The following is a 25746-nucleotide window of genomic DNA, read 5'->3' on the forward strand; positions in this document are numbered from 1 at the left end:
GGGCTCCTTTTCCATCCCCCAACCCTGCTGTTGGTGCGGCGTGGTGGGGGAAAGAGGAGCACACAATCAGGCGATTCATCCCCACGCTGTCGCACTTTGCAAAGGCAAAGGAGAAGAAGGGAAGGAGGGAGAGGGAGAGAGAAAAAGCAGCAATCCAGTTCTCATGAAAAGCATCGGCAGCAAACATTATGCTTCTGCTCGCCTAACCAGGATCGACCCATCCTATCCATGTTCACCGGCCCTGTGTGAGATGCCAATGAGCAGCCCTGACAAAAAGAAGGAGCTGGATTAATGTTTTTCCTCATCTGGTTGTTTGGGTCAGGCATGCTGAGTGATGAAGGGAGTGCTCTAATCAGCCGTGGTGGGGCTGGCAGGGTTTACAGTCTTCTCTCAAGGCCAAAGTCCCCAGTTTATGTGCAGAGCTGGGTAAGACAGAGCCAAGCTCCCCCATTGACGTGACTCCGATGCAAAGGTCCACCTGAACCAACAGAGGTGGTACCTGGATTTGCTCCCCATGGGGAGATCTCTACAACCCCTCCGTTCTTCCAATGAAACCCAAGAGGACAAACCCTTTGCTGGTCCTCTCCATTCACTCCCTCTGAGGCTACACCTCTCCTTGTAATTAAACGAGGGATTAAATGCAGGCATGAGTGTGGTCCCGTGATCATCCAGACCGTTTAATTACTTGCATGCTTCCTGGTGCAGTTTTGGCCCAAGACAGTGCCAGGACACAGTCTGGTAGGTGGTTGAGCCAAGGGACTCTCTCCTGCAGGTCTGTGGGATGAGGCCAGCCTGTTTTGCAGGGGAGGAGAGCCGAGGTGTGTGGCTGCAAGCTGTGCCATGCTTGGCCCCAGAGCCAAAGAACAGCCCCTGCTCTGTTTCGTTCAGTAGTATAGACATAGCCTGTGGAGACAGACAGCAAAAAGGGCAAATTAGCATTTAGTTGGCATGTGAATTTCTGTTCTTTAGGAACAAAAGGAGGGCCATCTGCTCATTGTGTCTCACACGAGGTGGGGGCTGTCCTTTGCAACCAACCTGTGCTGGATTTCAGCCTGCCACTCAATGTGGAGATGCCACAGGCCCTCCGGGTATTGTCCTGGGAGACTTAGGACATCCACTGTGCCCCACTGTGCTGGGTCAACCCACTCTCTGGGAAAAAAAGGCAATGATCCTCATCTCCTGGCACCTTCCTAGAAGGACTGCTCATCTCTCCTGTTTTTCCTGGCTTACCGAGGCTGGTTCCTGGGCTGCACATGTGGTTTGTCATCGCAGGGCTGCTCGGGAACACCTGGGTCTGTGCATGCTACTACGGCGAGGTTTCTTTAAACAGTGTTGGGCTGAAAGAAGAAGGAACAGTCTCAAAATCTTTCTCTGGAGGAAATGGGAAGCAGAAGAATTGCCTGCACGTGGCTTTGTAGATGGGGTCCCCTCCTAGGTCTTAGGTAGAAACCTAAATCTGAGCTTTTTCTGTTGTCTGCAGACTTCCAGCTCCCCTCCAGCTCTTCACTCCAGTCCTGTCTGCCTGTCCTCCGAGCCAGAAATGAAAACCCATACAAATGAAGGAGCATGTAAAAATTACAGATTCTGCTGTCATCCCTGTGATGAAGCACCACCCGAGCCCTTCTCAGAATAAATATAAACCATCCTCCTTCAATCCTTCATCTTCATCATGGCTGCACACAGACAGCTAACTAACCCCAGCCCCAAACCAGCAGATTCTCAATGCTGCACAAATCACTCCATAACATCCTCTATCATCTCCTGTGATTAAATAAAGCCCAAGAAAGTGAGAAGAGAGGAGTCCTTTGCTTCCCAATAACCCCCATGCTTACCCCTCACCAGTAAGCCATCTTCCCTCCCATGTCACATCACTCAAGGGTTCCTGGAGAGAAGACTGAAAAGGGGAAAAGCGTACATCTGTGCCGTTTATGCAAATCCTGAACTGCTTGTCATGAGGCTGATAGATGAGATGCAAGGAATAATCCAGCTCGTTAGCACTTGTGCTATGATTGCATCCCTCTGCCAGCCTGTCTACATTCGAGCATCTTAGGATTTGTTATAGGGGAGCCTAGAAGGCAGTCTCTGCCCTGAGGAGTCTACAAGGAAAAAGGGGGGGTCTCCAGGGAGCAGAGCAGGCAGGCACCCTTTGCTGCCCAGCATGATTAGCTCAGGCTTGGTGCTGCATGGCTGTGGGCATGACACTCCAGAAAGGTTTAGGTCAGGGCAGATGACCATCCCAATGTCTGCTTTCCTGAGCAGTGTAATGGCATCATGCAGGACACAGCAGACTGAACAGGAGGACATGGATCAGGTCAACCCATTTTGGCAGAGGAGTTTAGCAATATGGATGTGACTTGTGACACTCCATTTAGTTTCAGGTTCTGGCCATGGTTTGTTTAGCAGTACGGACATACTTCTTGTGGCTTAGGGGTGGTTACTAATATGCCTGCACCTCTCTATAATAAAGGCAAGAATGGTTATTTAGGGAAGGAGCAAAGGTCATAGAATCACAGAATCATAGGGCGGTTTGGTTTCGAACGGATCTTTAAAGATCATCTATTCCACACAACCCCTGCAATGGGCAGGGACATCTTCAACTAGATCAGGTTGCTCAAAGCCCCGTCCAGCCTGACCTTGAACATCTTCAGGGATGGGGCATCCGCAGCTTCTCTAGGCAACCTGGTCCAGTGTCTCACCACCCTCATTGTAAAACATTTCTTCTTCATATCCAGTCTAAACCTACTGTCCTTCAGTTTAAAACCATTAGCCCTTGTCTTGTCACTACAGGCCTTGGTAAAAAGCCTCTCTCCATCTTTCTTATAAGCCCCCTTTATATATTGAAAGACTGCAATTAGGTCTCCCCAGAGCCCTCCAGGCTGAACAACCCCAACTCTCTCAGCCTTTCTTCATAGGAGAGGTGTTCCAGCCCTCTGATCATTTTTGTGTCCCTCCTCTGGACCCGCTCCAACATGTCCATGTCTTTCTTGTGCTGAGGACCCCAGAGCTGGACGCAGTGCTCCAGGGGGGTCACACCAGAGTGGAGTAGAGGGGAAGACTCACCTCCCTTGACCTGCTGGCCACACTTCTTTTGATGCAGCCCAAGATATAATTGGCTTTCTGGGCTGCAAGAGCACATTGCTGGCTTATGACCAATTTTTATCCACCAGTATCCCCAAGTCCTTCTCCGCAGAGCTGCTCTCAATCCATTCACCCGCCAGCCTGTATTGATATTGGGGATTGCCCTGACCCAGAGCCATCCAAGTCCATCTGAATGCACAATGAAAGACTGAAGGAAAGGCAAAGAAGAGTAGACACTTCTGAGACTGGCAGTTGCATCCAGACCATCGTGTTTAATAGGAACTGATAGACTTGTCCTCCACAAATTCTCTAATCCATTTTGGCACTCTTTTATACATTTAGCCTCTGCAGCATCCCGTGGCAATGAGGTCCCCAATTGAATTATGAGCTGTGTGAAAAAGTACTTCCTTTTGTTTGTGTGTGGCCTTTGGGGCCAGTAAGGATGGCTTTCTGCGTCATGAGGCTTAATTCACTGCTGCTTCCCATGTCCCTTGAGGACCTTGGAGACAAGGTGCTGTAGAAATGCACATATTTATCATTCTTTTGTTTTGTAAGTTCAGGTTGCAGACTTCTGCTGCTTCAAGGTTATGGCTGGATCCAACACCGCTGAAACATGGGGCTTTAAAGGGGATCTGGTATGTTCCTGATTCTCTCTACCTTCAGGGTCTGTGCTCAACTTGATAGAAATGTCCCACACTCTGGTCAAGCTCAGGTGTTTCTACCGTCTCCATGCCATGGGGAAGTTTGGTATCAGAAGACTTCAAAGCCCCTCATTTCAGACTGTGTAGAAGCAGCTGGAATCACTCCCATAGCTAGCACAGTCCTGTAGGTCAAATTCTCTTGCGCTGCTCACTCCACGGAGAGTGAAAGTAAGGCAAGCGAGGGTCACAGTTCTGCTTTTACTAAAAGGATCTGTATTTCATGTGTCTCTTGTAGGCACAACCTGAATCTCCATCTTCCTCCTGCTGAGAGGTACAGGAAAATTGCAGATCTGAGCAATACCATCTTACGGTCCTTCTGTGTGCAATTTAAAGACATCCTCACTGGGCATTGGTAACTGAATGCCTAAAATTATGAGCTGAATTCCTGTTGTCAAAAGGGGAAACATTCCCAATCCAGTTTTAACTGTGCTGAGGCAGAAACATTCAAAAACTGAGCACGATGCACCTTCAGGGTTGCTGTAAAATTGGACCCTGATGTAGCCTTTCCTTCTTTTCCCAGATGCTGCCTAGGAAATCTATCTCCATCATTGGGGTAGTGTCAGAGCTGTTTATCAGATGGGGAAACTGAGGCACGGTCATTGAGAGAGAGCACAAAGTCGTGGAAGGAGTGAGATGAAGAGCACGCATTAAAATTTCTGTACATCCAGGGCTGGTTAAAGGCTTCTGGTTGTGGTCATCCCCTGTTGCTGATCATACCCACTCACATAAGGAGCTGAAGGACAGCAAAGTAGAAACCTACTTTACTCGTGCTGGGACAAGCACTAGGACTTGAGCTAGTGCAGATCCTAGTCTGGAGATGGTTGCAAAAACAGCTACTTGGGTTTTCATCCCTTTTTTCTCCTTTCCTTTGGCCAGCCCAGCTCCAGGCTGCCGCGGGGCAGGCAAAGGGCTGAATCCAGTTGGTATTCAGTCCCAGGGGGTCTGGACAGACTGGGCAGGAGCAGAACTCCAGATGCCTTGGCCAAGGCACCAGCTTTTCCTTTATCCTCTGTAGCCATCTCTGCACCAGTAACTCCAGAGGGCCAGTACATGGCCTGAAACACTGTCCCATCACTGCCTACACATCTCAGGACACTTTCTGGCAAGGTTTTGGCCCCAGCCAACAACAACCACCCCCGGGCAGAGGTCAGGAGAGAGCATTAGGCACTGTGGCAAGGCTGTTCTGCTTTGGGCGATAGGCAATTTAGCCACGTGGATGTGAGCTATGTCAAGGCTCTTGGCCTCAGGGGCCAGAAAATGAGCCCTGGTGCATATGATTTATGCGGGATGCATAAGCAAGCAGCATCAGGACGTGTACTCAGCTCTGGCTTGTGCATGTGTGACCCCATGAATCGCAAAGCCCAGTTTTGGATTTGCCAACCATTGCTTTGCCCACGTGCTCATGCAAACCTGAGCCTCAGCATGCACACAGAGCCCCCCCTAAACATCCCTTCTCCCCGGGGGGCTCCCACTTAGCTCCCCAGCTAACGCCAGTGCTTTTATCCTCCAGCTGAATTTCCAATCAATCGCATCCCGGTGCCCCGCATGAATGAGCGGCGATGGAAGCGGTCTAGCCCCCGCCTGCTTTCTGCCATTCATTAGGATGACCTTGCCCTCAGAGGCCCTCTTGTGTAACCCTCACACCCAGGAGCAAGGTGGGAGCATAGGGGAAAAGACCCCAAAAGGTTGGCCACGGAGCACTAACGGGCAGAAATAAAGCAACAGGGGAAGCGGGAGTTTCCTAGGATTTGCTGGTGTAGAATCCAGGGTGTTTTTTGGCAATGTGCATTGCTCCTCAGGTGGTACCACTGGTGGGGATGGATGGGAGCTAGGGCAGTCAGAGGGTATGTTTGATGGAGGAAAGGCTGATCTTACCGGGATCAGAAGAGTTGTGTATTCCCCTGGGGGTGAGGAAATGCCTGGGAACAGTGTGGAGCAATGACCAGCCTAAACTCACAGCAGACTGTACCTTACCACTGTTAACTAGAGTTTAAATCTGCTTTGCTAATGGGAAACTGAGGCAGAGAAAGATGTAACGTCATGACGACCTCCATCAGCTGCCTTCTGCCAAGAACCCCGTAGGCTCCTTGACTTTACTACGCAATGGCATCTAACCCATCCCTCTGTCATGCAGTCCTTGAGAAACTCCCAGTCCTGGTAGTACTCCCAGCAGGCCATGCCAATGACATTCTACCCGCGTAGAGGAAAGCTGAGGACAAAAACACAGCTGCAGCTCAGGCTGAGGTGATGTTTAAAAGACACCAAGTACACACATGACATCTGTCTGAGGCTGTGTTGGACCCAACAGAAGGTGCTGGTGAGCCCTGAGCCCACTCCCCTCCAGCAGCCACATCTGGGACCAGATTTAGCACATCTGGCCCTCCTTGTCTGCTGGGCTTTTCTCTACAGAAATTTTACCGGGTCCTAGATTTTCGGGTCCAGTCTTTCTGCTCAGCTGTCTCCTGATCCCACTCACTGCAAAAAACATGCAGAGCCAGGAACTGAGCCTGAGCTGCCTACACCCTGCCTGAGAGTTTTACCTATGGGCCCATCTTCAATTAACATGATCTGGAGCAGTCTTTAAGGTTGTTAATCTCACCTCAGATGAAATCCTAGTGGGTTGGAAATGAGTCACCATCTTCAGCACTTTGCTGGAGCTTTTCAGATCACAGAGCACTAGAGAAAAGCAGAGGATGCTTCATACATCTATCTTTTCAGGTGGGAAAACCGAAGCATGGATTGGCAGAGATGCTTAACTGAGAGGGTGCACAAATCTTGGAGCCAGGATTAAAATGTGGCCTCTGGCTCCCCCTGATAGTGTCTCCCCATCTGGCCAGTGCTGAAGGTGATCAGAGATGGAATGGTTCAACTAAAGCTCAGGGGCTTTGGAGTTTCCTCATTGTGGTGGAAAGCCTCTTGGGACATCCCAGTATGATCCATTTCTATATATCAGCTCTCAGCCCTCTCTTTCCCCAAATCCCCACTTCCAGCCTTTGAAAATCAAAATGGGACCAGGATTCTGACCCCACAAGCCAATCCCCGTCACAGGATCAAATATTTCCCACCCTATTCATGCTGTTCCTGCAGGCTGTTACATGTCTGCTGGAGTCCACCCCTAAAGTGGGTGCCTTTCCAGGTTGGAGCTGAAAGAGATTTGGGATGAAGGATGCTAGTGTGTATAAATATCATTTATTAACACAGCAGGCAGGTGAGAATAAGGCTTTCTCTGCACTCAGGAGACTGTGATGGATAGAAGCAGTGGGCAGTACATCAGTCTCTACAGCGGTGGAGCAAATATGCCAGATTGGAAGGGTCTATGCAGAAATATGTTTTTGCCAAGTGAAACAGCAGGAGGGGAGCAGGGTTGAACTCTCATCTATCTGACCCTTGTCTGCTTTTCTTTGCTTCCCAACGGGGCTTTGTCTGAGTTCAGCTCTCAGCATTTGGTCCAAAGGTAGATCTGACCAGACTAGATCCGGACCTGGGGAGCTCCAGCTGGAACTGGTTTAGCAGCCTTTCCAGGATATAATCCCTGTCTGAAATGTCTCACCAGAGAATGGATGTGCATTGAAGTCAGGGTGAGACCTAAAGCACTTCCCAATCCTGCAATACCCACCAAGTCATCCTTTTGCTCTTTCAGGTCCTAGTTTTCACTAGATTCTGCTGTGCCAGAAAATAAGCACAAATCTCTACAGATAAACTGTTGCTGGGAAGTGCCAAAGTCAAGTAAATAATACAGAAAACAGAAAATGGATCATTAAAAATTATACTAAGGAAAAATCTGATTTTGAGCACCAATTTTATGGAAGAGGCACTGCTCTGGGACTTGTCCAAGCTCCATCCCTCTCTAGGTGCTGTCTAGGGCTAACTCCTCTCCTTGCAGCCCAGTAGAGCCACTGCAGCCAAACGACAGCCAGGTCCAAGCTCTCCTTGACTCCTCTGTGTTCTGTTGGTTCACAGATGCTACCGTGTTTTTCCAGGCATTTCCACCGTGCTTCACTCACTCTCCTCGGTAGCAAAAAGAAGATTTCCAAGAGGTTGCAGCTTTTTTTTTTTTTTTTTCCTGCTAGCAGTTCCCTGTGAATAAGGACAGAGCATACTCATTTCCAGTGTTTTCTCACAGTGGCAAGGGATTGAGCTTTTCAGAGCCAGGCGATTTTCTGCCTCCGGCAAAAGGGATATTTTGTTTGATATCTGGGGACTTCTTACAGGGAAATGGGAAGCCCCAGGAAAGGAGGATTAGCTTGATGAGAGTGGTTTTCACCCTGCTGGGATGTCAGCCGTGTACCAAGGTCAGGAGAAGGAAAAGCAGAGGGAGGTAAATCTTGGACGATAGCACATCTGAGGCGGTGGGCAGAGAGAGGGGAGTTGGGGTACAGCTGAGCTAGTGGGGGAAGATCAGGGTGAAGGTGTTGGAAGAGGTCCTACAGGCAGCAGTGGGGAAGGATGCCCTCTCTGCAGTCATTGTTTTGGTTTTTTTCCTCTTTTTTTTTTCCATGGAGTGTTTGTGTGTGTGTGTGTGTGTTTGTGTGTATGTCTAAGGGTGCCCTCCATTGGCCAGATCCAGGGTGCTGCACCAAAAGTCCTGTGTCACCAGCACAAGCGAGGAAGGTGGTAGATACACAACCGTGGAGGTTGCCCTTCCCGCGTGGGAGGACTCTGTGCAATGCACAGACTCTGCAAAGCAGGGCACATCGCAGCACTGCCAGCATTTTATGGGCTCCTCCTGCTCGTGCAGAGCTGAAATCCTTATGCTGGGGCACAGCTACAAAGTCGGACACATCAGTTTGGAGATACCCATCTGGAAGGTGTTGGTGGGACAGGGTGAATTGACACATGGGACTATTCATAGGCAGAGGGTGAAGGCAGTTGTAGGCAGAGTCAGGGGATGCTCTGATCCCTCCCTGCTCACACATGTCCCATGTGCATCCCCAGGATGGGCATGGGGTGTGCTTGGGACATACAAACATGTGGAGAAAGCAAAAAGGGACATGAGGGTGGTGGAAAACTCCAGTCTCAGGCCTGGATCATCTTGGTTTACCATTACTGCAGGAAAATAGGGTGCACCACCAAACAGCTCACCAAACAGCTTGCAGGCTCCAAAATTCACTAGGACCAGCGCAAACTGGATGCCTAAACCCTTTGGGCAGCCCAGGTGCTAAGTGTAACATGTGATTCAGTCCCTGCCTGGTTTTGTTTAAGCTGCGAAGGTCTGTCTCAGATTGTGTTTCTGAACCGTGCCTGCTCCGGTGGGTGCCAGGGTGGGATGGCAAATACTCAGCAAGGAGGTAGAAAAAATTACCAAGGCTCTGTGCAGTGGTGTGAAGGTGCAGGAGCCATGCTGGTGGTTCATATCTCTTCATAACCCTCTGCTTCCTCATCTCTAACTCCTGCACGAGGCAACCAAGGCAGAAGGGCCATTTGGACCAAACTTGTCAGCCTCTTTCCATGAGTTGCTTGGGATGAACAACAGCTTTCTGCCAGGGGCACACACTCAGAGAAGACAATATTTTTGCCCTTTGGTTTGTCCTTGAGAAATGGAGGCAAGGGACAGCCCAAGGTACTCCACGGTCACCTGCTGTCCCCAGGCTTTACTCCAGAAAAGGCTTCTCTGCCAGACCCATCTCCCAGGCACAGGACTGAAAGGAGCGGGCAGGAAGGGTGGCACGTACTCCAAGCTGGAGCCAAGGAATGGGACCAGGCATGAATGTCTCCCGTCACACAAAATCACAGAAATAGCCAGGCTACCTAGACACTAGCTGTGGTAACAACCGTGGAAATACTGGCAAATTTGCCTGTGTGCCATAGGAACGTGATCTCCAACATTGGAATAATCTGTCTTTTCACGCATTTAATATCACTTCCCCAGCTGCAGGCTTCAGCCCCTGGTATATGTCCCCCTTGGGATTTTTTCTGGATTAAAGTGTTGAAGATGGATGTCTCTGCTGAAATGCAACAGCCAGTCAACTGCCCATTGCACCTTCCCTCCCTGCCAGGTCCAACATGTGTTGAGCCAAAGATCCAGGTGTGGAGGGGGGTTTTGTCTATTCACTTCTGCTCTGAGTAGAGATTCCCACTTCAGCAAATATTAGTTGAAGGAGAAAAAATATGTTTATGTTCCTTATGGCAAAACCTTCCAGATGGGACTGCATTCAGGGGAAATCAATTCTGAGACCTAACAACCATAACACAGCGTCCCATTAACGGGTCTGTTTAGTTAAAGTTTGTTGGCTTTTACAGTGCTTTTCCCAGAGAGGGGTGGTGAGGGGGAATGCATTTTGTGCTCGCTGCATCCTCATTCGGCAGCAGGACTGTGGCCAGTGTCAGAAAAAATGGGTTTGTGGAGGGTAGGAGGTTTGGGCTGAATCCCACGCACTGAAGTCACCGTTAGGGACTGGATCTCGGTGCACGCCCTGTCTCCTAATCATCTCATTGATGTGGAGGTACCACTGGTTCCTGCTTCCAACCCGGTTTCTTCACGGTCCGGACCAGAGGTTAAGATGATCCTTGGTTGGCTCATGGGTGAGAAGATGGGATAGACTTTGGCTTTGCAAAGGTTGTGTCCGCTTGAAAACAACACGAGCTGCTCAGGCACTGCCCTACAGCGAGGGAGAGGTGAACCAGCCGTCCCTTTCAGGGTCTCAGCTAAGCAAGCACCTTTCAGTTACCAAAGCTGATATTTAAGGCATTCACAGTCATTTGCAAGCAACCCCTCCTGCTAATCAGGATGACCTTTCTGGAAATTTATAGGATGTTTAGTTGATGCCTGTGGTTTTTCTTTGCAAGCAAGCACTGCTTTGCATCCGCTAAGCAGGCTGCGTTCCTGAAATCTGGTCCCCGAGGCAGGCAGGAGTCTGGCACGGGGAGATTTGCACTGCGGAGCTTTGCAGGCTGCAAACCACTGTCAGGAGTGGGGACCTGACTTCTAAAAAATTTAAGTGCAAACGCATTTGGACTCCATGCTGATTAGTGTCAGGTCCAACAGACACTCAGGAATCTGCTGGAAGAGGCTGCAGTGATTTGAAGCTCAGATGAAACACAGTTTGCAAATAGCGGATCTGACTTTCGAGTTACCTAACCCTTTCCTCCCCAGAAAAAAGGGCTTTTGCAGAAGAGGGGTGATGCAAAGATAAGGCTTTGATGTAGAGCGAGTAGAGAAACCAAGGGGTGAATGTGGAGATGCATTTGGCTTCTTATCTCCTCCAAGATGCACAGAATGGTCTGTGGGCTTCATCTCTTATTTTTTAGTCTCTCCTGGGGGCAAGATTTGGTTTAGCTGTGTGAATTGTAGATTTGCTGGGAATTAGGCTGCTGTGAAATCTTCCTCTGTTTGCAGTCTGGGAAGGCAGAGCCTGGCAGTGGAATGGGAGACGGCAGGACTGGGGCTCAGCAGTCTGGACACCATGGGGCTGTGAGGAGGGTCAATGGCTGCAATGGAGAAGGTACATTTCCCTCCTCCCTTGCAGCAGGTGCCCCTCTCCATAGATTTTCACCTTAATTCCTTCCTGGCAGTGCCACTGTGGTCCCTGATCACAGAGAAACACATCCCATACGATCTGAATTATTTTGGGGTTGCAGCTCAGGACAATGTTAGCATCTCAGGATCTGGGCTGCTTGCACTCAAGCTTCATTGCAGAAGCCCTGAGCACTTGCTTTTCACTAACCTGTAGACCATAGAGGCTCCTGAAATCAAGGCAGTAGTCTGACTTGGTAAGGGAAACCTCCCCACCATGGGTCTGATCTGTTCTTTTGAAATTGGACAGCAGTCCTGTTTTGGAGGCAGCAAATGCTGCAGGGCCAGGGCAAACCTCACCCAAGGGGAGAATGCTGATTTTTCTCTACCTGGGGTGAGCCAAGAGGGCAGGAAAAGAAATAGCTGGAAAGGTGAGAAGGAAAAGAGCCATGGCTGTACGCCCAGCAGTGGGAGAAGCTCTGCCCCACGTCCTGAGGGTCTGCCCCTCCTGTCTATCAAGTCCTGCATCTGTTAATAAGCCCCATCCCCAAACATGGGGGTGCACACTACATGGGGCAGGGGGACAAAATGAAAAGAGTCCTGCTACTGACGGTGCTTACCCCTCTTTCTCCTCCCCTGGAAAGAGGGGAGATGGGGGTGGAGGGAGTACAGGGGGGGTCTTCTTGGTGGGGTAAGAAAGAAGGAGACTTAGAAGAGTGCGGAGGGTGCAGGAGTCTCTTCGGCAGGGACCCCTGGGGCACAGGGGTCTGGGCAGTTGGGCTGAAGAAGAGATCTGGGCTACAAAGGGTTGCAGGGAATGGGTCCCAGAGGGCAAGGCAAGAGTGATATTACTTTTGCTGAAGGGATTTTGGGGTCTGAAGGAGGTCCTGGGGGTGGCAGGGAAGACTCGCACTCTCTGGAGATGTTTTATGCCCAGCTACAGTACCACAGGTTTTGGGGTGTCCTGCACGCAGGGGTGAAAGGCGAGGTGGCTACCTGATGTGGGAAGACCTAAAATCTGCCTCTATCACCCCTTTTTCCTCCTGTACTGGGTGCACAGCTCCTTCCAGCCCTGGCCTCCTGTCTGGGCTCAGGGTTAGAGTATTGAACAACAGCTCCCTTTCCCTTCACTGGTTTGGTGGAAAAGGAGGAAGGAAAGAGAAAAGGAGAGACAGAAAGAAGCAAAAAACCAAGGGCTGGCAGGAGGAAGAGAGGAGGCAGAGCCCACCTGCCCATGCCGACCTCCAGCCCACCCTCCCCAAGTGCAGCCTGAAGTCTGCATTGACCCAGCACCTTGGCTCCCTTGGGATGAGGAGGGGTAGAAACTCCCTAAACCAGAAATCAATGGTGTTTGCTTTGGGGGGATGGTTAGAAATCACTGCAAAGGCTCTACTCAGCTCAGCAGAGGGGCACTGCGTGGGCAGAGGGTGTTGGGAAAGCGGGGTCACAGCTATGTTGTCCCCCCCACTGTAAGTCACAGCTGGGGCCCCTCCTGGGGGTTAGGACATCCCGGGGATGGGGACACCCCCAAACCTAGCATGGGGATGGTGATGTGGGGCTGTATCTTCCCCCAATACGACGTGCTGGGACTGGGGATGCTGTGTGGATTCTCAGCCTTGCAAGGGGTTAATTAAAAAAAAAAAAAAGGCACCACCAAAAAACCCAAATCCCAAATCTCTTCTCTTTCTCTCCCCTCCTCCCTTCCTTCCCTTTTTTTCCAGGTGTTGTTTATGGCCACAGGAGGGAGCTCAAATCCAGACATGGGAGGATTGGCTTGATTTCGGATCCAGAGCCTCTTAAACTCTCACTTTTCCTCTAAGCTGGTCCCTGTTATGTCCAGGATCTGGCGCCTGCTTGACATTTACTTTGAGTTCCAGAGGACCAGAGACCTAGGATGAGGAGCATTGGATCTGCCCTGAACCTGCTTTTGGTATCGCCACTCTACTTTGTGTGGACCGTGGTCGCTCTGGACCTGGCACAAACTCCCTGCACCACTTTGGTCCAGGGGAAATTCTTTGGGTATTTCTCCTCCTTTGCCGTCTTCCCATTGAACTCCTCTCTCTGCTCTTGGATTATCCAGAACCCTGACCCTCGGAGGTACACTTTGTACATGAAGATCCTAAAACCTACCGGCGTATGTGACCACCAGCACATCCGCACCTACCAGTTCGACTCCTTCCTGGAGTCCACCCGCACCTACCTGGGCATGGAGAGCTTCGACGATGTGTTGAAGCTCTGCGATGGGTCCACCCGCTATGCCTTCCTCCAGTCCAACAAGCAATTCCTCCAGATGAAGCAGACCACGCCACCGGGGGTGGAGAGCTGGCCCATGCGGTGGAAGCCCACAAAGGCTCAGGAGAGGGATTTCTCGGTGGAGTACCTCGTGGTGGGCAACAGGAACCCTAGCAAAGCCGCTTGCCAGATGCTCTGCAAGTGGCTGGACGCGTGCTTGGCCATCAGCAGCAGCTCCCACCCGTGCGGCATTATGCAGACCCCGTGCTCTTGCTCAGGAGGGGAGGTCCTAGATCAGGCCAGCGAGATCCTGGGGCTCACGAGGAAGAAGGAAGATTGCTATAAGGATGGAATTTACTTGGAGAACTGCATGAGCAGCCCCAAAGACAGCAGCGGAGTGGAGTTCCTGGGTGAGTGGAGGGCGGCTGAGCGTGTTTGGGAGGGAGGGCTGGTTGGGGTCTCCTCTCCTGGGTCTCACACTGTGCCCATCACCTCTGTGTCTGAGTCTGCGGATGCCTGGTATGAAAACCTTATTTCCTAATTGATAGGCAGGTCTGGTAACCCTCGATGGCTCTTTATGAGCCTGCGACTGAAATTGCAAAGCAGCTTCCCCTAAATATACCCCAAATTGTTTCATTAATTCCTGGGGCTCGTGCCTTGGTTGTTTTAGTTCTGCAGCCTCAGAGCTGCTGAGAGGAGAGTCGTACCTGAGGGTGAGCAGTTTTGCAACGTAATTACAGATGTCCTAGAAAAGCCAGGATCCAAGCTACCTCCTGAGGCGGGCTGCGCTCAGCAGCCCTATCAACCATTTTAATTCGTGGCAAAAACTTAATTCTCAGGTCTGGTTCAAGGAAACGGCAACAGAAGGCACGCTCATCTTGTTCTCAGCCTCATTGTCCTTCTGGAGGCTTTCAGAAAGAAAACTCACCATGCTGCTTCTGTGGGATTACTTGCTGCACATGTACCTTTGCTGGGGCTCATTCCTCAGCTATTTCGTCAGTGTTTTGTTGATGATCTTGAGTATGGTATGGGCTGGAAAGGGACTAGGGAGGTGGAAGAGGCATGACAAAAAGGGCTATGAATAAAGGTGAGATGCTCTTCGGGTCTGATGTGGGCACTGATTTGGGGAGGGCGATGCTCCTTCCAGAGATCCAACATGGTCTCTGCTGGTGTTACGGTGCCATGCAAAGCTGAAGGGAATCAGGGAGTCCGAAAGTGAATCCTTTATTTCAGCGCCTGTGTTAGATCCACTCTGATGTATTTATTCTCAGCTCCTGTCCCACCTGCCAGCAGGCAGGTTATGTAAAGCAGAGGTGTGATGCTAAATAGGAATTTGGGCAGCAGGGAGGGAAGCCTCCAATTCGGCGAGGTTCAGACCCACACCTGACCCAAGGGTCTCATCTTCTTCAAGTGCTGGACTTAAATGTCCTCTGCCACCGGCAGAAAGTTGGCATCCATCTGGGTCTGGACTTTGGGGCTCCTGCCTGGTTTTTTCAGCTGCCCCCAATCAGGGGGGAATTTCTCAAGGCGGGGGTAAAGGAGGCGAAATTTGCTTGCAGTAGGAAGGAGGTTACCAGGCACAGGTCCAAGCTGTGCAGCATGATTTTCTTGCAGACCGCAGTCTGGCGTTAGCTGAGAGATTAGTATATGATCAGGTACTAGTGCTTTCGTCAGTGTATTTTGGGAGAGATTTTGTTTCTCACTGATCTGTGAATCAATACGTGAAGGCACACAGCCGAGCCATAAATCCTGCAAATTAGTTCTTCAGCCGTGCCTCCCTCCATGGCTATGAGCACACGGCAATATTCACTCTCCAGATTTCGGGTTTCTTTGCAATCCCCTTTTCTCCTGTGTGAACAGCTTGTGAGGAGTACTGTGTTGGCTGCCTCCTCGGAGTGATGCAAGCTTTGTCAAGTCATGTGTCACGCTTTGCATTTGCTGATTGGATGATTTATGCATTCAACCCAAGCAGCATGACCTTTTTCATTGCAACCAAAGGTGAAATTTGAAATAAGATTTTCAGCAAATCCTGAAGCATTCAAGCTTAATATTGGCTTTTGTAAAGATCTCTCGTAGTCCAGCTTGAGTGCTTGAATGTTCCCAGAAAATAAATATGAAAGAGGCTCAAAGGTGGCTGAATCGAAATCCTTTTTGGGTGTCAAATATTTGTAGAGAGTGTAGATAATTTTTTGCTGGCTGCTCACATCTGCTCCATATTGAGGATACAGAATTATCATCTTCACTGGTGGGATGCCATCTACATAGAAATGATGCTTGCAGGCTGCCCGGCCTCTCCATGTGCTGCTCTGTCTGTCACTGCGTCTGTTTTGATTTTTGCAAAGGCTTGATCAGGAAGATGGAGGCGAGATCCAATTTGGACAGAGAGCCAGTGATCACTTAACAGCATTTTGTGGGTGGAATATTTTGATAGCGTTCCCGATTTCCAAGTGCTGATGCTGGTTATGGCTGTCATTGTTGTCCTGATTGTATTTGCAGCATTTTTTTTTCCCTACAAGCTTTTTTTTTTTCCTTTCCCCCCTTGTCCCCTGCTGCTTCCTGAGTAATTTTTTTTTTCTGGGCCTGTCTTGACACTTTCGTCTTTGAACAAAGGTATATGTTTGTGTTGTACTAATCTAATCTGATGACTTTCAAGGCACATGAGGAATTGCCAGACACCCAGATACCATCCCAAAATGTGGAGCCTGACTTTTCCTGATGTGCCTCTTCTATACCTTGGATATTTCCAAAGCAAATGGATGGGTGCAAATCTACAGAGGCTACAATGTGACGCTGCCTTGGAAGCAGCCATGCTTTGGCTCGCAGAGTCTGTGGGTGAGATCCCTTGGGAAAGGTTCACTCCCCATCCCTGGGCACTGGCATACCAAAGGATGAAGAATACATGTATGTGGCTGTGTGCTGGATTAGATGGTGTCTGAAGACACTCAAGAGCAGGCTGAGAATAGATCTGTTGGGCTGGACATTGGTTTTGGTGGCCAAAGAGCAGAGCTGGGAGATGAACTTCTGCTACTGACCCAGACCACAGATCTCCTGGCCACGACTGAGAAGTGGGCACACTGACCCTGTTGCTCCAGAACTACTGGGACACTCAAGAAACCTAACTGACAGCCTGATTTCACTCATGGCCGATGAGTTTACACTTGGTTCGGGTACATAGGGATGTTTGTGGTCATTTACAAGGGACTTCATAAAGTAACACTGCTGAAGTGACCCTGCCTTGTCTGTAGCATCTGTTCTTCAGTGTCTGGAGGTAGGAGACACCGCTCCAAATTTGCTTCCCGGGTTTAGTGAGACACCCTCTTCGCACTGTCTGTCCCACGCAGACGTTGCAGAGGTTACACGGGCGGTGGTGGGGGTGGGAAGAATCTGTCAAGGTGCAGAGGCGGCAGGAGATATTTCGGTGTCTTGCTGCACATGGAGCTTGTCCTGGGGATCAGCAAGACACACTTGGGAATGTATTGGCGGCAGCAGCCCACCCTTCACATCTCCCCTCCTTGCTGCTGCTACCTCCAACTGTTACTCCAGGAAGGCTTGAAGAGGGGATTTTTTTCTAGGAGAAGACAATTAAACAGGGGAACTATTTTTGGCCAGCATCACATCTCTCTTGGCTGACTCAGGCAACACGGGAAGAAGGCAGAGACTGGTTGCAGGGCCTGATGTTTAGAGGTGAACTCTCTTTTAGGAATGTAAGTTGGCATTCCTGCAATAGGGTCCCACACTGATTTGGGGTAGGAGACCAGGGGGCTGAAGATAGGAAAGCTTCCTGAAACACAGGGCATTGGGACTTCATGGGCTGAAAATCCCACTGACCCTCCCAAAAGTGAGCTGGCTTCACTGTAATCAGAGCTGGAGCTTTAAAAAGGACACTGATGTGACACTGTAATGAGAGAAGGTTAAATGTGTGCTTAAGTGCTGTGCTGAGTTAGGCACTTAATGAATGTCTAATTAGTCTTGTCTCCACATAATCTGTTCCTGGAAGGGCCATTGCAGTGCTGTCACATTTTGGTCGCCCAAAGAGATAACCAGCCTGCTCTGGTCCTTCTGCTTTTCATATCCCCATCTTGGAGGGATCCAAGGTGCTGACTGCAAAACAGGGTTAAATGTGTGCTCCCGAAATATATTATTTGCTCCTTGGTAAAGTAGATGGCTCCAGGGCTGGAGGGATTTTTATGATGAACAATTGTGATTGGTTTCATGTCTTGGCCAGAGAATTTCATTAATTCATTCCAGCAAAGAACTCGAAACTGAGATTTAAATGGCGCTTCTCAGTTCTCAAAAAACTGAATCAAGATATTGCTAGGCTGAAGTGCTGGGGATTTTCCTGCCTTTTCTTAAACTTTTCTATTCTTCTGCTGTCCCCATTGCTCTTAAGAAATGCAGACCCTCCTTCCTCACACATGCTCTTCATTTCACTTCTGCTTTGTTAGTGGTGTTTCACCTTGCAGTCCTTAGATGTTTTTCTACCTCTGCTAGATTAAGAAGTCATATAGCGTTCATTCTCTACTGTTTGGAGAGGCATTTATAGACCCATGAACAAGTTGCTTCTTAACCTTTGCTGCATTAAGTAGGCTGAACTCCATAAATCTCTCACTGCAGGACACATCCTCCAAACCTCAGTTGTTGTTGGGAAGATTTGCTTCATGCTTGACCAGTTCTGCTGGCCAAAACGTGATGTCTCGTCAGCAGGGCTGAGCTTCTGCCTGGACTTGTGCCTGAAAGGGGTCCATGGTGCAGAAGAGGGGCCAGAGGCATAAGGACAAATGAATCAACAGCCATCCTCCCTGCTGCAGGAATCATGTTGTGTGGCACAGCTCTCCTCCCCTTGAATCTCCCCCAGGGCAGAAATAACTTGATAAGTCATTTCCTATGTTTGTGGTGAGCTTTAGTGACCATGAAAGCTCAGAGACTGATAAAGAGCTATGAGTAATTGCCCAGAGGCAGGCTCTCAAACCTCCCCTCCACCTCTTCAGCTCCTTCTTACGATACAAGCTCTATTCCTCCAGCAAGAGTCCCCAGGTCCAGACAACAGCTGAACTTGCAGAGAAATGTGTTTGGCTTTGTATTTGCCTTGGGTTTGTATTTGCCAACCAAATGGCAAAGGGAATTGGATGGGTGCATTTTCATTGCCTCACCTTCCTCCTGGCCTGGACTTGCTGAGTGTGCTTGGGGAAGATGTGCTGCCTTCTAGCTCCTCGCTTCTCCATCTGGTTTTGCCCCTGCTGTCTAGTCTGCACACCCTTGAAAGCAGAGCTAGGATCCAGTGAGAGATCACCAGCAAAACATGGAGCAAGGAAGGGCTGACTTCTGCTCACGTGTAAAATTTTCCTGTGTTACCCTTCTAAAAGCATTGGGGATTTTACCTGACATCTCTCCAGCTTAAGTCCAAACCTCAGCAGCTGTGAGCAAGAGCTGATACTGCTTCACAGCTCCTGGAGGAGGGGGTTGAACACAGCCTGGCACCTGGGAGACAGGTTACCTTGTCTCCTGCAGTGAATCCCCCCGCACCGGACCCATATGGGCAGCTCCTGATGGGGCTGTCCCTCTTACATGCAGTCAGCGGGGTGTTTTATGGATGAGGCAAGTGTGGGTAATTCCTTTCTGGGTGCTGAAAAGGGGGTTCCTGACTCAGTTTGAACACTCAGGTCTTTGTGATCTGTACAAGCCCTGCCTGTCCCACTGCTTTCCTCTGGGGTCATTAAAGACCTTACAAATAGAATAGAATAAAATAGAATAGAATAGAATAGAATAGAATAGAATAGAATAGAATAGAATAGAATAGAATAGAATAGAATATTTGCAGTTGGAAGGGACCTACAATGATCATCTAGTCCAACTGCCTCACCCATTCAGGGCTGACCAAAAGTTAAAGCATGTTATTAAGGGCATTGTCCAAATGACTCTTAAACACTGACAGGCTTGGGGCATCAACCGCCTCTCTAGGAAGCCTGTTCCAGTGTTTGATCATCCTCTCAGTAAGAAATGCTTCCTAATGTCCAGTCTCCCCTGGCACAGCTTTGAAGCATTCCCACGCGTCCTATCAGTGGATACCAGGAAGAATTAGATATGAGCTTAAGAGTGGCAGAGCAGAGATTTCCTGTGTCCGTGCCGCTGTTTCAGCACTAAATTCACTCGTGCATGCGTCTATGTGGAGATGTCCTGTTTGGGAGATGTAGGGGGAGAGAAAAATGAGAAAAATAAAGTGATCAGTTCCATTGTGAACCCGACAGCTTGTGGACATGATCACAATGCAGAAACATCAGCAATTACCATGTGAATGCGCTATTGTTGTAGCAGGGAGACTAAAGGTGGAATTTACATACAGTTGCTGAGGGAGTTTCACAGGCAGCTACTCCCGTTATTGCTGTGAGGGGACTTTACGGGTAATTTAATGAGTGGCAGCCTCGTGAAAGGCTCAGCTTTTCAGTTACGCTTTTTTTAAAAGAAAAAAAAAATTCCATTGTTTGACATCTTCTTGTATTCAGGACCCATAGCAACTGCCCCAAAATGTTTTGTATGGGAATACAGGGGGAAATTTAGATGCAGGGAAACACAGACATCAGATACAAAATCATCACATCTGCAGTGTAGTTTTATAACTGTAACTGCTGGATATAAGAATGGGGATGCTAATGTCTCAGAAGGGAGGGTGCAGAGAGACACTCCTGGCCCTTTTCATCACCCACCCTGAATATCTGACATATTTAGGCGATGGGAGCTGACTGAAAAATGAAAAATTTGTCTTTCCAAGGGGAACTGGATCCATGGAGCTTTTCAGGTGTCTGATGCCCTTTGAGGTGTCTGACCTCCGTGGGTTTTCTTGGCACTGAGCTCTGACCTGGTGGATCCTGTCTCTCATGGTGGATATAGCTCTGGAGTTTCTTCCAGGTTTCTTTGAAAGGGAGTTTTCCCTTCTTCAGTGCTGGTTTCCTTCATCCAGATGCGGGTCCCAAAGACTTTGGGTGACGTCAGGGCTTAGCTGAGATGGGGCTTAGCCCAGCTGCCTTGAAGATCTAGCAGACAACTGATCCAGGAGGGGAGAAGGGCTCTCTGATCTTTGCCTAACAGGCTGGGAACAGAGGCTTATCCATGAGTACTCAGAGACTGGACTTGGGTACTCTAAGCCACAGCAGTCTTTTTTCATGCTGGGCAGAGCATCATTATCACCTCTGCAACTCATCTCTTCTCCCATATTTTCCTTTTCTCATTCTGGTAATCATGAAATCCTACAACATCTACAGGTGCTGATTCTGTCTCCTGTGAGCCCATCATCTCCCAAGACAGCCCAAGACTGAAGCAAGCTTGGGCTAAATAGATTAGAAAACTGGTTTTGGATTCTCAGCAGGTATCATTTAGTGTGCCTCTCTAACACTTTAACCTGGGGACGATTCAGCAACTGTGTGTCCCTGGGGTGGTTCTGCCAATGTCACCTCCAGTTGTTGACTCTCCGTGTAGTGTTCTTGCACTCGCTCCAGACAGCAATCTGATACTGATATCCTACATTTCAGCCTTCCAGCAGGGTGAGACAACCAGGCTAGGAAAGGACGTCCTTTAGCACATCATCAGAATTGCAGATCTATTGAGTTTAAATATATTTCTTTTTGTTCCCTGGTTCTAGTTTTGACAGAGCAATAATTGCCACACACTTCATTAAGCTGAATGCTCCCAATAGGTCTTGAGTGGTCCATGCCATTAAACAAACAGTTACTGGCTTGGGATATTCCCAGTGTTTAGAAGCAGTAAAGAAGGGAAGGGACCTGGAGGAGTGAAAGCTGCAACTCCAGCCTCCTGAAGAAACTGGGCTGTGCTGGCAGGGTGGCTATTTTGTCCCATCGTTTCTGGGGCAGTTTGAGCTGTGTCCTCCCTGCAATACATGGGCTTTGATGCGCACGAACAACAGCAGCAATGGGGAACAGGCACAGAGAGAGGCTGGTGTTGATTCCTGTAAGTGCTATAACAGTTTGTGTGCATGGAGGTGATATGGCAGCGGATATGTGCGTGCAAGAAGTTTGGTAGGGTCTTAAAGCACAGGGATGAACCTAGCATCAAATACAAGGGGGTCTGATCCCTCCCTGTGTCCTACAGCAGGAACAAAATTACTCGTGCAGGTCCCTGGCTTTGTCACTTTGCCTGGATGAAGAGGGGGATGCCCTGGTCTCTGCCAGTCTGGATGTTTGGTTCTTTTTTCTGGATGGAAGTTGACGCTTCCCTGCTTGTTAGTTTTGGGGGCAGGGGTTTGGGTATCTGTGTTGAAGGTGCCCAAACCAGAGGAAGATGGTGAAGTTCAGCGTGTGGTACTGAAAGCAGGAGAAACAGCTTAAGAACATCAGTGCTTTCTCTGCTTGGTTTCACTGGTCCTGCTCCTGAATCTGAACACTGAAGAACAACGATGAAAGTTATTGGCCCCTGGGCTCTTGTTGAGATCCTGAGACTGATGCAGAAGAGGACCTACACAGAGTTTCTGTTTCAGGATCTATTGGAGGCTGGGATAGGACATGGGGTATCATGACTTCAGCATGTCTCCCTGTGCCTCCTGCTCCCCCGGATTAAACCCAACCACATGAAAAGCATTATTCGATGATCTGTGTGCACTTCATATGCAGGCCTATATGCTGTGCTGGATGAAATGGACATCTAGTTTTGGTGTCCCCTTCCCATAAGTTGACTCCGTTAGCCATTTTCAACTAAACTTGCTGGTGTGACTAAGACCAAGAATAGAATCCCATTTCTACTAGGTCTGTGGTCAGAAGCAGAGGTGTGGAAGAAAGGCACTGCAGGGCATGTCCTATGGGGAAGATTGCAGTGCAGGTTCAGCTTGGCCATCAGAGACCTCCATAAGGGCCCAGCCTAGACCCTAGATGGGGAAGGAAGCAGCTCTGTTCTACACTGAACTTCTTGGCTTTAAAGTTAGTGCCTTGCAGGGCAACGAGGCTAAAAGACAGGGATGCTGTGAGTGTTTATCTACCCACAGGCAAAAGGGTCATGGTGTAGGGAGCTGCCAGGGCAGACACAGTCCAGTCTCCACAAACAGTTCCAGTCTATGAGGATGGTACCGGTTGTGCTCTTGGTGCCTATTAACCTGGAAGTGGGACTAAGCTCCCTAGAGTCAGTAGGTTAGTTATCTCTACAGAGCTGGACTAAGCAGAGAGCTGCACCAGAATTCCAGTTGTGGACATGTGCTTGAAAAGATGTCACTGGCCCACTGGCCATGCCCAGCAGCAAAACACCCAGGCAGATGGGCCAGGGCTGCTATTATAGCTGGGCTTGTTCAGCATTTGTCTTCTGTCCTGTTTGCATGGGGTCAGTCAAAGGAACATCACTAAAACTGACTGATGACAATTAATTTATGTCTACAAGACCCTCTCTTCCTCATACCCCTTCCTGCTCCTTTGTTTAGTTTGTTGGGTTTCTTTTTGGGTTGGTTTTTTTTTTTTTTCATTTTAATGTTCTGAATTACAAAGCTTCCTGCTGTGCTGTAAACTTTTTGCTAATCATTGGACAGCACACATTTCAGGGAGCTCTGCTGCGTTTGGAGTGACTAAATTGGGAGCAGCCCCATGAGGCTATGCTCGGTGGGTAGCCATGTACTCAATCTGTGGATGCTGCAAGCAAATTGTGAAGAGACAGGTCCAGCGCCAGCATCACCCTGCTGGGGTGATTCAGCCTGGAGGTGTTTGTGATGTTTTCATCATGACCCAGCAATGCAGCATCACAGAAATGAGATGCTCAGCCTTGTTAGCCTCCCCAAACTCTCCTCTCCTGTAAATTCTGGGGGTACCCTCTTTAATTAGCCTGATATTTAGCTAGCTACCATGCATTAGGGCCAGCCAAGATTAACGGGGGTGGTGGTGTGACTTGAGATCAGTAATGTTTATAACAGGAAGGCAGACAGCGAGCAGCAAAGGAACTGCTCAGGAAGACGGCTGGCTTGCCGGGAGGGGTACTTGCTAAAGAAGAAAAGATGCAGGGACCAGGACAGTCCCCAGGTAACTATAGAGAGGTATTTAAAGAGATTGCTTTTCATGCTTCCGTGCTTTTGGGCCACGGAGGAACTCAGGAGGCCCCTTCGGGGAGATCAGCCACCTGCCCCCGCAGACCCACCGCAGCTGAGGAACCGTCAAGGAGAACAACAGACCTCAGGGGAGAGCCACGATGGATCCCACCAGCTGTCGGGGCAGGGATGGCTTTTCTCGCTCAGCAGCTCTTGCATGCAACGTGCCACTGTGCAGTCCCTTCCCTCCTACCAGCCCTGGTGTCCCTGCCCCACGGGCAGCTCAGCAGTGTCATGTTTTGAGCCTATTGTCATCGGAGCTGGTGACAAGTTCAGTGGGAGTTTTGCCTTGGCATATTTTGGTGCCTTTCGCTTGCTCACAGGCAGAAGAAGAGAGTAGTTAAAAGCTTTCCCAAGCCTTTAAACACAATGACCCACCTTCTTCTCCACTCCTGAGCCTGATGTATTGGCCCCACACTTGCCAGTCGGGAGGGCAAGGTGGCATGCTGTCCCTTCTACTCTTAAAAATAGGGCTTTGTGAACAGTGGAAGGGATTAAGCCTGATTTCCTACCACGTGAAGTCTTGTATTCCCCTACTGTGACAATGCCAGCTCTTCTCATTGCTGCTCATAAACAAACCCTTCACAACCCTCATCTTCTACCAATGAATGTCTCTGGGCTTGTCCTGCTACCAGCACCCTCCTGGGTCCCCTAGTCATTTTCTGGACAGGAGGTAACACACCTGGAGCATTGCTGGCCTGGATGGTTGCCAAATAAAACAGATAACTGCTGTACTAGCTTTTTTTGGGGGTGAGCAGGATCACTTAGGCTGACCTCCTGCTCACCAGAAACCTTCATGGACTGAGCATCTTGGGGTGAGACGGGCCTCAGACATCCTGATTGAAGGAATATGAATCAGGCAGACAAAAGCAGTGATCTCTTTTCTTTGGGGAGCTGTCTGGAGAGAAAACCTGGAGTCAGCATTTCAGTGGGTGCCCTGGGACTTCTCCCACTGCCACTACAGCCATTGGGTTAGCCTGGCTTTGGGGTTGCACTTTCTCTCCTGGGGTTGATGATGCTCCTGCCACGGGGGCTGGAGGCTGGAAAGGGACATATGACAAGCGAGCGCTATCCCAAGAGCAGAGCAAGGGGAGAGCCAGAGTTTGCAATATGTGTTGGGTAATGTTACGACCCAGGCTGGACAGACTGGAGAGTTGTGTTGAGTTTGGAATTCCCTCAGGCTAAATTAAGGTGAAATGACACCAAACGATCAGTTAAACATTTTATTCATGGTAGAAGCAGCCTGAACTTGGGAGGCGTAACAGTAGGTGGTGTGGTTTCTCACAACAGGAATTAGCGTGAAACTACCTCAGTAAATCATGTAACCCGTGGTAACCATATAAATCAATTCAGGGAATAAGGAGAGCCCTCCCGTTGGGTCACAAGGTTCAGAGCAGACCCTCTTGCTTTCTAGACTCCTTCTCAGAGAAGGGCCCAGGGGTGGCTGGATCCACTCCTAGTCCCAGAATTGGCCAACGGTTTTATGTCTTAAAGGGGTGAGGTGTAGGGATTGTGGAAAAAGAAAGAGAAAGAGAAGACGACAGAGAGAGAGAAAGGGAAAGATTTTACTGGTCCGGGGTCCAGCGTTGGTTCAGTCAGCTGAGGGGTCCAGTTCTGGAGGGGGGGCATGCGTGGGGCTTCAGTTTGTGTCCTTTTATCATCTCCTTTCCCCTCCTTCAAGTGGGGACTCAAACTCATATAAGCTAATTTCATACGCGTTTTGTGCTTTCAGAACCTTAGGGCAATGGGTCGGTGGGCTTGGGGGTCGTTTGGGGAGTAACTTCTCCTTCCCTGCAGACGTGACCATTAGTTGAGCTTTGGCCACGCATGGTGAGCTGCCCTGCTCAGTACATCAGAAGAGGGAGCTGTGCAAGTCCTGTTCCTGATTGCTGATGTCCTGTGCTGATCAGCTTCTTTTCACCTGTGGTTCCTTGTTATGCAGATTTCGTCGTTTATGCAGATCTTGCCCCACCACAATGTTTGAGACATTAACTCTTTCTGTCTCTCACAGGTAACAAACACAATGCTGATCCATGGGGCTTGAGTCTCTCCAGAGAACAGCAGTGGGTTCTCAGAGACAAACATCAGTGTCCCAATGTACTTTTTTAGGAGAGTGAGTAGCCCCCGACTCTGTGTGTTGCTAACGTGGGTGAATATGTGAAATGTCTATTTACTTCTGCCTCTAGAAATCACTCCCTTACCTGCTCCAGTATGAT

General features: G+C 49.4%; 1 protein-coding gene across 10 annotated transcripts in view; it reads left to right on the forward strand.

Annotated features, from left to right (window-relative positions):
* Positions 1 to 25746, forward strand: part of ADGRB1 (adhesion G protein-coupled receptor B1) — a 284922-nt gene that overhangs the window by 67063 nt on the left and 192113 nt on the right. For all 10 annotated transcript variants that reach the window (XM_052787759.1, XM_052787756.1, XM_052787762.1 and 7 more), the window contains exon 2: positions 12954 to 13874. In XM_052787759.1, the coding sequence (XP_052643719.1) occupies positions 13127 to 13874 (748 nt within the window). In that variant the 5' untranslated portion in view covers positions 12954 to 13126. The remainder of the gene's footprint in view (positions 1 to 12953; positions 13875 to 25746) is intronic.

This window comes from Harpia harpyja, chromosome 5 (assembly GCF_026419915.1).
Source record: "Harpia harpyja isolate bHarHar1 chromosome 5, bHarHar1 primary haplotype, whole genome shotgun sequence".
Lineage (NCBI taxonomy): Eukaryota > Metazoa > Chordata > Aves > Accipitriformes > Accipitridae > Harpia > Harpia harpyja.